Genomic DNA, 14,952 nt, shown 5'->3' on the forward strand with positions numbered 1-14,952 from the left:
ACATGGCTGGGTCGGAACGGAGAAACGGTGTCGTCGTCATGTTCATGGGGAGGCAACGGAATGCGTCGTGTTCATGGGGAGGCAACGGAATGCGTCGTGTTCATGGGGAGGCAACGGAGTCCGTCGTGTTCATCGGGAGGGCAACGGAATGCGTGGGAGCCAACCGGCTGGGTCGGAACGGAATGCATGGTCGTGTTCATCGGGAGGGCTTGGACGGAACATGCGATGGAAACGAGGCCTGGCATACCACAGAACGGAGGAAACAGACCTCCTACGGTCGAAACGGGGGTCCTATTGATCGGGAGGGGTGTGGCGTACCGCAAAACGGAGGAAACGGACCTCCTACGGTCGAAATGGGGGTCCTGTTGATCGGGAGGGGTGTGGCGTACCGCAAAACGGACGAAACGGACCTCCTACGGTCGGAACGGGGGTCATGTTCATCGGGAGGGGTGTGGCGTACCGCAAAACGGGACTCCACGGGATACTGTTCATCTCCACCGTCGACCTCCTCAAGCCTCCACGGGCTCCTGTTCATCTAGCCTCCACCGCGCGCTACTCCACCGGCTACTGTTCAACCACCCCTCCACCGTCTACTGTTCATCCAGCCCTCCACACCACGGAGTCCTGTTCAACCACCCCTCCACGGGCACCCCTCCACCATCTACTATTCATCCAGCCCTCCACCACACCACGGGGTCCTGTTCATCCAGAGGCAACGCCACCACTTACTGTTCATCCAAACCCCCCGCAATGCTCACTGTTCATCCCAGAGGCAGCATCAATCGGCTTCAGTTAGCAGCAGTAGCGAAGGAATCGCTCGATCAGGTTCAGTTAACAGCCATCGATCGATCGCTCGGGTTCAGTAACGCGTAGCCTGTAGTGCAATCGCTCGGGTTCAGTTAGAGCCCAACGCCTCGCTCAGGTTCAGTTAGAGCCAACGCCTCGCACAGACGCGCGTACGTGTACGAGAGAAACGCGCATCGCTCGGCCCCCGACCTCCCACCGTAACCGGGAACTCCCCGAAATTTTCCTCTCCCTCGCTTCTACCACGGTTTTTTCCGTCATGGACGGCCCAAAGAATGCCATGCAGCTGCATCTCCGGCCCACCCAGGACGAAAAGCCCATTTTTTGTCATAGAAGTAGGAGCCCACCACATCTATGATGATACCGGGTTTTGTCACAATTATCGTCATAGAAGTGTCATATGTATGATAGAATTTTTTTTCGTTCGGCCCAAAAGGTCACGGATGTGTCTTTTTTTTGTAGTGCTTTGACTTTCCAAACATGTTGGAACTGGGAATAACACTAGAGTTGATGGCATCGATATACATCGACTTGACCATGAAGTCTCCAAACCTAGTAAGCTTCCAACGCAACTGATCGGGCTGATGAGTTAGCTGAACCTCCATCAGTCTACTCACCAGATGAAGCCATGTTTCCCACCGGTCACCAACAAGCACCCTTCAAAATTTAATATTAAGAGGGATGGACTGCATAATCGTTGCAACACGAGCATCACGATGCTGAACAATACGATACAGGGACGGATACTGGAGCGCCAACGACATTTCACCAAGCCACGTATCCTCCCAGAAGCGAGTGGTGTTGCCATCACCAACAATAAACTTTGTTCTAAGAAAGAAGGCAGCTTTGACTCTCATAATCCCCTTCCAAAACGGCGAGTCAGTTGGTCTCACTGTCACCTGGGATAAAGTTTTGGACTACAGATACTTACTACGGAGAATCTGCGCCCAAGTTGCCTCGGTTTCAACTGACAACTTAAAAAGCCACTTGCTAAGGAGACATCTGTTCTTGGCTTCAAGATTATCAATACCAATGCCCCCCTGGTCCTTTGGTCGACAGATGATATCCCACTTGGCGAGTCGGTATTTTCTCTTTATTTCATCACTCTGCCAGAAGAATCGGGATCGATAGAAGTCCAGTCTTTTCCTAACTCCGACTGGGACTTCAAAGAAGGATAAGAGAAACATTGGCATACTCGTGAGCACCGAATTAATAAGAATCAATCGGCCTCCATATGACATAAGTTTTCCTTTCCAGCAACTTAGTTTCTTCTCAAACCGATCCTCGATGCACTTCCACTCACTGTTAGATAACTTACGATGGTGAATGGGTATTCCTAGGTACATAAAAGGTAAAGCCCCCAATTCACACCTGAACAGTTGCATATAAGCCTCTTGTTCATCCTTGGCTCTGCCAAAGCAGAACAACTCACTTTTATGAAAGTTAATCTTCAATCCTGTCAATTGCTCGAATAAGCATAGCACCAACTTCATATTTCTCGCTTTTGCCAGGTCATGCTCCATAAATATGATTGTATCATCAACGTACTGCAGGATGGACATGCCACCATCAACTAGATGAGGCACCAAGCCACCCACCTGACCGGCCTCCTTTGCCCTACCTATCAGGATTGCCAACATATCAACCACAATGTTGAACAAGATAGGAGACATGGGGTCACCTTGTCTCAGGCCCTTGTGTGTCTGGAAATAATGACCTATATCGTCATTCACTTTAATTCCAACACTCCCTTTTTGCGTGAAAGATTCTACCTGGCGTCGCTAAGTTTCATCAAAACCCTTCATGCGTAAGGCCTGTTGAAGGAACGGCCATTTGACCTTATCATACGCCTTCTCAAAATCCACCTTGAAAACAACTCCATCAAGTTTTTTCGTGTGGATCTCATGGAGCGTTTCATGAAGGACCACAACCCCTTCGAGGATGTTCCTATCCAGCATGAAAGCAGTTTGAGTAGGCTGCATCACAGCATGCGTAATCTGTGTGAGCCTAATTGTCCCGACCTTCGTAAAGATTTTGAAACTAACATTTAGAAGACAGATGGGCCTGAATTGCTCAATTCTCACAGCCTCTGTTTTCTTAGGAAGCAGGGTTATCGTCCCAAAATTGAGTTGAAAGAGCTGAAGCTGTCCCGAGAACAAATCATGGAACATCGGCAACAGGTCCCCTTTAATAATATGCCAGCACTTCTTATAAAACTCAGCCAGGAATCCATTTGGTCCGGGAGCTTTATTATTTTTCATCTGCGATATGGCCTCGAACACCTCCTTTCCAGAAAAAGGAGCCACTAAAATCTCATTCTCAACAGTAGTAAGTTGAGGCACGTCCTCAATCCTAGACTCATCCAAAGACACAGTTAACCTCTGGGGGTCCAAACAACTGCTTGTATTACTCAGTGATGTAAAGTTTTAGGTTCTCCTGACCAATAATCGTTCCTTCATCTTGTTCAAGCTGAAAGATCCTCTTCTTCCTATGTTTGCCATTGGCGATCATGTGGAAGAATTGAGTGTTCGCGTCCCCCTGGACCACTCTTCGGACTTTGGCCCGTAGAGGCCACTTTAATTCTTCTTCATGAAGAAGTTCTTTCAGCCTCATCTCAGCGTCAAGCTTGGCATGGAGCTCTGCGGCTGGCAGAATCGTGGTTTCTGCTTTTACATCTAAGGAGTGAATAAGGTTGAGGAGCCGTTCCTTTTAAACCTTATAAACCCCGCTAAGATGCTTAGCCCACCCACGTAGAAAACTTCTCAGGTGTCTAATTTTATTCTGCCAGCGCTCAAGCGCAGTTCTACCTCCTGCATCCTTAGCCCACTCTCTGGCTACGAGATCAAGGAAGCCTTCTCTCTCAAACCAAGCCAACTCAAACGAGAATAAGTTCTTGTTTCCCGGGTGGGAGGCCTCACCAGAATCCAGAAATAAAGGCGTGTGGTCAGAAATACCCCGAGAGAGAGCCTGAACTGTGACGAAGGGAAACTTCTGTTCCCATTCTACACTTGCCAGAACACGATCCAGCTTTTCAAACATTCGAATCGGCATCGCGTTGGCCCAGGTAAATTTTCTGCCCAAAAGCTCTATCTCTCTCAGATCCAAGCTTTCAATGATGGTATTGAACATGAATGACCATCTGCCGTCAAAATTATTATTGTTCTTCTCCTCTCGCCTCCTTATAATGTTGAAATCACCTCCCACCAGGTTAGGCAGTTGCTCAGAGCCGCAAATCCTAACCAGATTTGCCAAGAACTTCGGTTTTTGTTCGGGCTATGCGGCACCATATACCGCCACCAAAGCCCAGTTAAACCCATCTGCCTTTGACCTCACCCTAAACTTAACCGCAAAATCTCCCATGACCACACTTCGGACTTCTAGGGACTCGCATCTAACCCCGAGTAAGATCCCACCTGATCTTCCTCGCGGTGGCAGACAGTGCCAGTCAAAATCAATATCGCCCGATAAGGTATTGAGAAATTGTGGCGAAAAGTTATCTCTGCCAGTCTCTGACAATCCGATAAAGTCCAATCTATGCTCTAGAGATGTCTCCGCAAGAAACCTTCTTTTAGCCAAGTCTTTTAGACCTCTGCTATTTCAAAAGATTCCTTTCATATCTCATCATGGAATTTTTTAGCCGTCTGGATCCGAGCACTCCTACGCACTGCAGAATCTGGGTATATCTTCCGCTTCCATTTGCGTTTAGGGTTGATCTTACTCTCCAGCTAGTCCTCACAACCAGGCTCAGAAGCACTAACCACAACATTCTCCACACCCTCATCCTCCTCCTCAGGCTCAGGAAGAGGAGGAGCAAGATCTGCACAAAAATTATCGAGCACCCTAACCCCCAAAGCATCAATATCAGAATCATTCATGGGTTTAACCGCCGCTAAGTTGCGAATCAGCTCTAAGGCCCGCTCTGCCTCTAAGTCCAGCATATCATTAACAGAAGTTGAAATTTCACTATCATTACTACCTAGTGAAATTCCTATCTGGTTTGCATTATTAATAATCTCATCATTAGAGAAATGCAAAATAAAATTTGAAACAATGACCGACATACCAGGAGTGACCTCAACGTCACGAAGCTTGGCCGCCCTCACGGCGCACCGCTGCTGAATGTCGTCCACCTCCGGATGATCCTGGAGACGGCTGCTGAGCCGTCACCCCTCCGAGACCGGGTCCGGAATACCACCGAACGCAATCACCTCCCCTTGAGTGGCCCTGCTCGTTGTGAGGCCTCCTGCCTCACCCCGAACACGCATCGGGTTGTCCTCCATCGACGATCCAGCTGGACCACCAGAAAGCGAAGGGGCGCTCAACGACACTGGCGAGATCTGTCGCGCCCCACCATAGAGAGACTACGCCAAACCGGGAGATGGCGGATCCTGGGCCACCTGCCCGAGCTCCCCATCCACCCCAGTCCTCCGGCCATCAGGAGACACCGGCGCCCCAAGAAGGTTGTCCTCCCTAGGCACCCCAAGACGATGGGCCCCCGAGGCCACCTGCCCCGATCCCCCTCCGGAAAGCTGAACCGCCGCCTGTATCGCCGGCCTGGCTATAGGAGAGGAAGGTGCCGAGGCCACCTGCCCCGGACCCCCTCCCAAAGAAGCAATCTCCACCACCGAGACCTCATCCATCACGCACTCTAACTGAGGATCATGAACGAGCATGTGGGAGGGGACCTCCTCCTCCTCACACTTGACTGGAAGTGGCAAAACCTCCAGAACTGGACTCACAGCATCCTCAAAAGCCAGAACAGGTAGTATGTGCTCAAACACCTCATCAGACTCCACCCGCTCACTCCAGAGCCTCGGAGGTGCAGAAGCAGGCTCGAAAGACCCGAATCTGAGAGTAGTCGTAGGCACCGAAGAGGGTGGTGCCATCCCATCCCCTGACGTCTGAGAAACAACTCCCGGTGCAGTGGACGACTCTCGTCCAGTATCATCAACCAGTGCCTCCTTAAGCCCCGAGCTGTCATCTCCCTCGTGCATATCAGTATCAGTCCCGTTAGCCGCCTCGGCGAACAGACTCTCATCCTCAAACTCAATCGTGATGTTATAGACCTGTCCTCGATATGCCCACTTAACCACCTCAGGCACGTACTCAATGTCTAGAACGCTGACCAACAGTCAGGCTATCCCGTGAGCTCTTGTGAAATCCATATCCACTCGCTCCGGTCTCCCCACCAAAATACCCAAACTATCCACAACCCGAGCATCCTGCATGGGCTTTGAGGGGGATCTAGAAAAATGCAGCCAAACCTGAGTCAGAGGCTTACCCTGAGGCTCGACTCTCTTCCACTCATGGAACTCAAGCACACCATCAGTACCCGGTACTTTGCACATCCCAAAACTCAGAAGTCTCTGAAGATCCTCCACTGAATGGAACTCAACCCTAAACAATTTTTCCTCAAGATTAACAAGCTCCCACTGGAAGTCACCTGGAGCTAACTCCTTCAGCCTCTGCACAATTTGTGTCTCAGAGACCTCTCATCTGGTAACTTTTACTATCCCAGTAGTCAAACTCAGGGTCTCGTCAGGAGCCTCTCTCTCAGTAGGAGACTCAAAGAACGTTAGTTCAGCACAGTACACTCCATACATCATGAGGGACGGTGCCTGATCTCGCAGAAACGGACAATCCCCCATATCATGTGCCGGTTTGCCACAAGTGCCACAAAGCTCAGCCACACACTCAGCAATGAAATGACCCTTGCCTCTGCATCGGTAGCACAACATTTTCTCTTTCTTACGCGCCCATTTGGACGCCATCACGGGTATCTCAGCATTAGCTAACGCCGACACCACCTCCAAAGCTTGACCTAACAACACCGTCTCCTCCATAGACCCATCAACGGCCATCTGATCAACAACAGACGGGGGAGGTTGTCGTGGTCGGTACTGGCCACCTTGACCGCCTCGACCACCACGATGATCGCGGAAACCTCCTCGCTGTCTATATCCCGGGCCAGAAGCCCCCTCAACAAAACCACCCTGGGGACCCAAGAACGGTCTCTCCGCCGAGCCATCGCTCTGCCAAGCGTAACCTCGACCACCGCCCGTCGACGACGAACCACGGTGCTGACCCACCCCATAGGCGTTGAATCCATCATCTTCCCATTGAACCCGGGGCACGGCATTAGTCCCTCCAACGCCGGAAACTTGCGGATGAGGAGACACCTGCTTCTGCATAGCCCCAGTCGGAGGCTTGGCGACAAGGTGAGGCGGCGGTGCCGGTCTAGCCTGTTGACCAACCGACCCCGGCAACCCCGTCGCCGGCGACCTGAGCGCCGCGCTGCCCCGACCTGCGGCAACACTAGCCAATCCAGGCGTTGGCGGACGTGGTCCCGCACTCAGCCCGCCACGCCCGTCAACCTGCACCGAAGCCGATCCAGGTACCGGCGTGCGGGCGCCAGGCAGCAACGTGGCACCACGGCCCGCGGCCGCACCGGTCAGCGCGACACCCCGACCCGCAGCCGGTATCACCGTGGGCGCCACGCCACGGCCAGCCCCAGGGTTATGCTGCATCACGGCACCACGGCCGGACCCAGAGGCCAGCAACGGCACCACAACACGGCCACCGCTGTTCAAGAATTCATCCGATTAACCAGTTAACTTGCGGATTAATCCCTACTCATAGGGTCACCGAGTAGCCGATAAACCAAAAAAATCATTCGATTAATTAATTAAATGGCCGATTAACTTGTCGATTAGCCGATTAATCCCCTACTCGCTAGCCAACCGAGCAGCTACCAGTTAACGATTTCCTCAACAATGACGGCCACCACCAGTGCCCGACGGCGGCGCGACCCCGGCGCGACCAGTCACAGGAGGCGCGGCCGGCCTTTTCATTTAAGCCTTTTTTCATACATGGTTGCATATTGAGGTGGACTTTTTTCATACTCCCTCCGTTCCAAATTACTCGTCGCAGAAAATAGATGTATCTAGAACTAAAATACATCTAGATACATCCAAACTTGCGACAAGTAATTCAGAACGGAGGGAGTACCATGGTTGCATGTTTTGTTTTTTGCAAGAACATACATGGTTGCATGTTGAGATGGCATAGTTGCATGTTGAGATGGCATAGTTGCGTGTTGAAATAAATAGTTTAGTGGAGATCAACTGCTTAGTTCTATAGATTGTGTGTATAAATTTGCAAGACACACAACCTTCAGCGATGATCACGAACTAGACAGGAGCGTCCTGATTTGCAGTGTAATTTCTGTGGCTTGTAGCAGTGAAGCATACGGTACATGCAGTTGGGTATACCAATGCTTCTTCCGGAATCTTTTGCTGTGGAGGAGGGACACACGAATCAGCGAATGTTCGTTGCGCCTTTGTGACTATCGATCGCTCGGAGGAGCGTATACGGCCCAATCAATGGCGATGCAAGCGATGGTAGAGCCGTAGAGGAACAAGATAAATTCATTTACGTATAGTAAAAAGCGTTTCCTCTCACCATCATCTATTCTCACAACGACCAGTGGCGCTGTACATACGGAGTTTTCCCTACGGATACTGTACATGGGTGGAGTATCCTCCCGGTATGGACGTATGGTCCATGGCTTGAAAAGGTGCGGATGTCCTGCAAGTTTTCTTGGGCTGCCCGGTCGAATTTGAAAGCCCAGCCGCAGCCTGCGCGGTACCAGTTGGCTGGCCGGTGTCAGTGGTGTTAGCCCTGATGGGTTCACCAACCGCCAACCCCTGCGCTTTAATGCGCGCATCAATTCACTCGTCACTCTCCCTCACGCGCCCCGCAGCCGCAGCTCAGCTGCCTCCCCCACTGCTCGCTTACCGCTCCTAGAAGAAAGCTTTTACCACCACCGCCCTCCGCTCCATTGCCCATTGCTCTTTCTCTCTCTCTCTCTCTCCTAATCCTAGCTCCTGGCTCCATCTTGGCGCCGGCGAGGAGAGACATACTCGGATGGCGGCGGCGCGGTCGGCATTGGCGTCTGCCGGCCGTGCGGCGAACGAGGCCGTCAGCTTCGTGGTGTTCATGCTGCTGGACGCGCTGGAGCTGCTGCTCTGCCTTCTCTACAAGGTCGCCGACTACGTGGCCGAGGGCGCGTGGCGGCCGTGCTACTGCTCGTCCTCGGCCGTGGCCGCGCCGGGGAAGATCGTCGTGGCGGAGCGCGGCGGCTCCAAGGTGGTCAGCATGCTCTCCTCCACCAAGCTGCTCCTGGAGGACGTCTCCGACACGCTGTACACGCGCCCGTCCCTGCTCGCCGGCGCCGCCGGGTCGTCGTCGCCGCCGTCCTTCTCCCGGCGCCGGGAGAAGGCCAGGCCGTCGGCGTCGGCCACCACGCTCACCGTGCACTCGGCCATCGTGCAGATCCTGCGGGGCAAGGCCGCCGGCGCCGGCGACGACGAGCACAAGCCGTACCCCTCGCCGCGTTGGTCCGACTGCCACTGCGCCAACTGCAACCCCGCCGACGCCGACCGCCTCTTCGTCCACGTCGAGGGACCCCACGGTACGTGCCCGCCCATACATGCATCGATCGATCATATCCCAAGCTCCATTAATACGGCGGCAGGATTTGCTTCCCTCACCGTCACCCACACCGCTTATGCTCACGCGCGTATGGTGTCTGTCATGTCCATTAAAGACGGCGGCGACACGGAGGAGGACGTGCTGTTCATCCACGGGTTCATATCGTCGTCCGGGTTCTGGACGGAGACGGTGCTGCCGCACGTGAGCCGGGAGGCGCGGGCGCGGCGGCGGCTGTTCGCGGTGGACCTCCTCGGGTTCGGGCGCAGCCCCAAGCCGGCGGACTCGCTGTACACGCTCCGGGAGCACGTGGAGATGATCGAGCGCTCCGTCATCGAGCGGTACAAGGTCGGGGCGTTCCACATCGTCGCGCACTCGCTCGGCTCCATCCTCGCGCTCGCGCTCGCCGTCAAGTACCCCGCCGCCGTCAGGTCCATCACCCTCGTCGCGCCGGTACGCAACGCCTATCTCAGCGCGCGTACTTGACGTTTCTGCATGCGTCGCTAAGCTAACATCTTGGCTTGGCTTGGGTTGCAGCCGTACTTCCCGGTGCCCAAGGGGGAGATGGGGACGCAGTACGTGCTGCGGGCGGTGGCGCCCCGGCGGGTGTGGCCGGCGATAGCGTTCGGCGCGTCGGTGGCGTGCTGGTACGAGCACCTCGGCCGCACCGTCAGCATCGTGCTCTGCAAGCACCACCGCCTCTGGGAGCTCGCCTTCCGCGTCTTCACCTTGTACAGGTACTACCGTAAAAAAACATTTCTTCCGGATCGGGGCGGTGAGAATTTGCTCAACGACATTTCTTCTTCTTCCTCCTCCCATGGGGATTGGGTGGTTGCGTTGACCAATGGAGTTTAAGCAAGCTCGTCGAGGAATCCGCCATCAATGGGAGCTATAGCTCCCGATCGAGGCGATGCAGAGGTGGACGCGAGTGGGAGCATTTATGGGTGCCGGCGGTCGGGTCCGCCGGCTGCATCGTCGCTGCATCCTGATGTGACTGGCCGATGGGCGATGAGACGAGTTAATAGGGGACATATGAACTGAGTTTGACCCCGGTCAAATGTTACTTGGTGTGACGACATGCGAGGCCATCTACTGTTTCAATGCTGATTGCGCATAGGTGGACCACCTGCTCACCCGACTGGATTGGCCAATTTTTCAGTCATAACCAAAATTTGGTCTGGCTTGGGCAATTTTTTCTTGCACAGCATTTTTTGTGCGTGAATATTTTCTTGCACAACATTGCCAAAACATGGGCAACCAAAACCTTTGCCGATATTTCTTTGCCTAGCCAAATTTTGATAGGAATAGGATTGGTTTGGGCTCAAACCAGACACCCGTAGTGTCCCTCGCCACAAAGTGGGCGGTGGGAGATGGTAGCAACAATGGAAAGCTGCGTGAGGCAAGGAAGGTGGCTTCTCGCTGGTGGTTGTCTAGACGAGGCGCTGTGTCGGTAATGCTAACAAATTGAGCACTTTCTCTGGATGGGAATATAATCAGGCATGGGATTTTAGGTTGTCAATTTAATGAGCAAAACACGTGTAATATGCCACAAGAAGATATATATAGACATGTTTCGCTAATTAGATTGAAGACCTAAAATCACGTGTTCAAATTATATTCCCGTCTGGAGGGAGTAAGGCAATAGCGGCGCAGAGATCTCCGACGTGATTGAGCGTAGTGCGGTGCAATAAGGGGTTGGGGCGGGAGGGGTGACCGGCGAGTGTGGATTGAAGTCAGTGGATAGATAGCTAAAGAGTTACATATTTCTCATGCCTAAATATTTATGAGTTTTGCAACCAATATTTATTTTGAAAATCTCAGTTGAAGAGACCAGAACATGAAAGAGATCTTAATTTATGTGTTGGTGTTGATTGTGTGCTTTCTAGTCGTGCAGAGACCGGGTGTACACTTATTATTGATACATTTTGAGATAATAAAAGAGTCATTTGCGGGGAAAATGAAAGAAATGAAAAACAAGAAAGAAAACAGTTATAGACCTGAAAAGCACGACCTGATCTGATCTAGTGAATATTTTCAGCCTACTCATGTCTCAATTTTCTCGTCTCAAAATATTAACAGAGTTATGTGCACGTTTTGGCAAACAACCATCATCACACTGACGCTTCAACTTGCTGCTGCAGGGTGAGGACTTACCTGATGGACGGCTTCTTCTGCCACACCCACATCGCCTCGTGGCACACCCTCCACAACATCATCTGCGGCAGCGCCGGCAAGATCGACAAGTGCCTCGAGGCCGTCCGGGACCAGCTCACCTGCGGCGTCACCATCTACCACGGCGGCGACGACGAGCTCCTCCCCGTGGGCTGCAGCTACGCGGTGCAGTCCAAGATCCCGCGCGCCAACGTCAAGGTGATCGACGGCAAGGACCACGTCACCATCGTCGTCCAGCGCCAGAGGGAGCTCGCCAGGGAGCTGGAGGAGATCTGGGACACCAAACGGTGAGCCTCAGGCCATGGACCGGTGCAATGCATAGGGTGAAGAACGGGAGCGGCCGGGGAAGAATTGGGGTGGCAGCTCGGGTTTAGCAGAATGCATGTGTCTTCGAAGAAGAACAAGGGCTGCAGGTCTGCGGCGGGCAACCACATTTCTGGGTGCGGCGGGAGGCACAAGTGCCAGGCAATGTCTCGAGAGTAAAATGTGAAGAAGATTACCTTGATTAGTTTTTCTTTTCCTTCTCAAGCTTTCATATTGAAGGCTGGGAACGATTATTTGGCTGCTCCTCTGTATAGTTGTGATAAGTGCACGATGAATCTCATTTCGGTTGTAACCCAGTGGACAAAGTCACACAGCGTCACATGATCAGTTCGTGGACAGAGTCACGCACGTCGTCACAGCAACTCCAATAGGGCCACCCATTTCGTCCGCTGGCGTTCGTTTGGGTCGACGCGGACAGAAAAAGCAGCACAACGCGCCGACCCAAACGGACGTGCGTCCGCATGGCGATCCATTCCCGACCTAATTTTGAGCCGGATTTGCGTCGGTGCGAACACGAGACGGACGCACGCGCGCGCGCCTACTCCTCTTCCTGGGCCCGCCGGTCGGTGGCAGCCACCACCATTTCCCCCATTTCTCCCAAAAACCCTCCCGCTCGCGCGCTCCCACCTCACACCCGCCATGGACGACGCCATCGACCTCGACGCCATTGCCGGCCTCGCCTCCCTCGCCTCGTCCGGCGCAGCCGCCCCCTTCGGGAAAGGCAAGCCTCATGCCCCGCACAAGGCCGCCGCCATGGCCAAGCCAAAGAAGCCGTTGACGCCCGCACAACGGGGAAGGGAATCGGCCAAGAGTAAGGACCGGAGGTATGCCGCGGACGTGAGGGATGAGGCCATCGGGCAGGCCGCCGCCGCCGCGTAGCAGGAGGTCACCAACACTCGCGTCGCGGCGACAATGAGGGAGGCGCTCTACATGCTAGGGTTAAACCCTGGCCAGCACGGCCTCGTCAACGCCGCCGTCACCGCGGCCAGCACCGGCTCATCGGCGTTTCCTTGGATGATGCTGCCCGACTCGCCCCGCGTGTCGGCTTGCAACCCGATGCCTGGCTTCCACGTGTACCCACAGGCCTCCCGCCTCTTCAGGGAGTGCTCGCCCGACGTGAGCGTGGTCGCGCCTTCCACGGCCGTGCCCGCGCCCATCGACCTCAGCGCCACCCCGGTGGCCGGTGGCTCGTCATCCGGCGGCGCGAGGAAACGCGCGTGGCAGACGTCGGTCGGCGTGCTCCCGGGCGTGCTCCCGGGCGCCTGCAACCTGTTCGAGGGAATGTCGTCCGCCGTCGACGAGGACTACATGCATAACCTTATCTTCGAGGGAGGTGCGTCGGCCGCTGGCTATAATCCCGACGAGACACAAAGCCAGGACGGCCGCGGGGCGTTCATGCAGGCCGCTGGCTATGATCCCGACCAGGTGGCCTTCATGCGTGATCAGGTCGGCATCGACCTGGACGGCTTCCCACTCGACCACGAGTTCCCGGACGGCTACGGGCTAGAGGAAGAGGACGAGTGCGACATCGAAGTGGAGCCTTTGTTCGAGGACGAGCTCGCCAACCAAGCCACCGGTCCTAAACCGAAGCGCAAGAGCAAGCGCACGAAGGCATACATGGCTGCCGAGGACAAGCTTCTTTGCGAGTGATGGCGAGACATTGGACAAGACCCCAAGATGGGCGCCGAACAAAAGCATCCTACCTTTTGGATTCGTGTCCACCGAGAGTTTCATGAGCGCAAGAAGTTTCCGCCTTACCAATTTGTGAGCACGCGCGGGTGGGTGTCCATTTCCAAGTGATGAAGGGTGATCCAATAAGAGTGCAATAAGTTTTGCGCCACTCTTGAGAGCGTCAAGGCCCACCCCGTGAGCGGCATCGGCATGCAAGCCATGGTATGCTAGCAAGCTGCCCTCTTTTGTGTCATCAAGTTCATGCTTGCGTGTTCATTTGCATATCATTTACCCATATGCTTGCATGGAAACATTTTGTAGGCATTTCAAGCTTTGGAGGCATTCAAGGTTCAACACAATGGCAAGTGCTTCAACCCCTCCCATTGCTTTCGGGTCATCAAGGACGAGGAGAAGTTCAAGGCACAATTATAACACCCACGATGCGGTTATATCTCCCACGTGTTGGAGCACGACTTAGAGGCATAACCGCATAGTAGGCATGTCGCAAGAGGGGTAATCTTTACACATCCCATGTACTGAATAAGAAAGGGATAAAGAGTTGGCTTACAATCGCCACTTCACACAATACATGAATATATCATTACATCATCCAGAATACAATCAAGGTCCGACTACGAAACCAACATAAATAAAGACAACCCCAAATGCTAGATCCCCGATCGCCCCAACTGGGCTCCTCTACCGATCGTCTGGAAAGGAAACATAGTAACGTCCTGAATCCTCATCGAACTCCCACTTGAGTTCGGTAGCGTCCCCTACACTGGCATCATCGGCACCTGCATCTGGTTTTTGAAGTAATCTGTGAGTCACGGGGACTCAGCAATCTCACACCTCACGATCAAGACTATTTAAGCTTAAGGGTAGGAAAGGGGTAGTGAGGTGGAGCTGCAGCAAGCACTAGCATATATGGCGGCTAACTTACGCAAATGAGAGCGAGAAGAGGAGCAAAGCACGGTCGAGAAGCTATAAAGATCAAGAAGTGACCCTAAAACTACTTACGTTCAAGCATAACACGAGACCGTGTTCTCTTCCCGGACTCCGCCGAGAAGAGACCATCACGGCTACACACACGGTTGATTCATTTTAATTAAGTTAAGTGTCAGGTTTTCTACAATCGGATATTAACAAATTCCCATCTGCCCATAACCGCGGGCACGGCTTTCGAAAGTTCAAAACCCTGCATGGGTGTCCCAACTTAGCCCATCACAAGCTCTCACGGTCAATGAAGGATATTCCTTCTCCCAGGAAGACCCGATCAGACTCGGAATCTCGGTTACAAGACATCTCGATAATGGTAAAACAAGTCCAGCAAAACCGCCCGATATGCCGACAAATCCCGATAGGAGTCGCACGTATCTCGTTCTCAGGGCACACTGGATAGGTCAAGTTACGAGTAGAACCAACCCTCATGTTGCCTCGAGGTGGCCCCATAGGTTGCCCGTTTCAGACCAACACTCAGAGGAGCACTGG

General features: G+C 53.5%; 1 protein-coding gene across 1 annotated transcript; it reads left to right on the top strand.

Moving 5' to 3' along the window:
• The first annotated feature begins 8,541 nt into the window (after positions 1-8,541).
• Positions 8,542-12,119, top strand: LOC119272284 (probable lysophospholipase BODYGUARD 3). The gene is made up of 4 exons (XM_037553801.1): positions 8,542-9,277; positions 9,413-9,747; positions 9,832-10,031; positions 11,436-12,119. Exons 1-4 carry the CDS (start codon positions 8,731-8,733, stop codon positions 11,755-11,757), a joined length of 1,404 nt encoding a protein of 467 aa, XP_037409698.1. The 5' UTR covers positions 8,542-8,730; the 3' UTR covers positions 11,758-12,119.
• Positions 12,120-14,952: the final 2,833 nt, after the last annotated feature.

This window comes from Triticum dicoccoides, chromosome 1A (assembly GCF_002162155.2).
Source record: "Triticum dicoccoides isolate Atlit2015 ecotype Zavitan chromosome 1A, WEW_v2.0, whole genome shotgun sequence".
NCBI lineage: Eukaryota > Viridiplantae > Streptophyta > Magnoliopsida > Poales > Poaceae > Triticum > Triticum dicoccoides.

Bases quoted from the DNA above. Each gene is read 5' to 3' on its own strand.
- LOC119272284 (XM_037553801.1), top strand. From the start codon at position 8,731: ATGGCGGCGGCGCGGTCGGCATTGGCGTCTGCCGGCCGTGCGGCGAAC. The intron at 9,748-9,831 runs GTACGCAACGCC...CTTGGGTTGCAG, and splicing joins CCATCACCCTCGTCGCGCCG to CCGTACTTCCCGGTGCCCAA. The intron at 10,032-11,435 runs GTACTACCGTAA...TTGCTGCTGCAG, and splicing joins CGCGTCTTCACCTTGTACAG to GGTGAGGACTTACCTGATGG.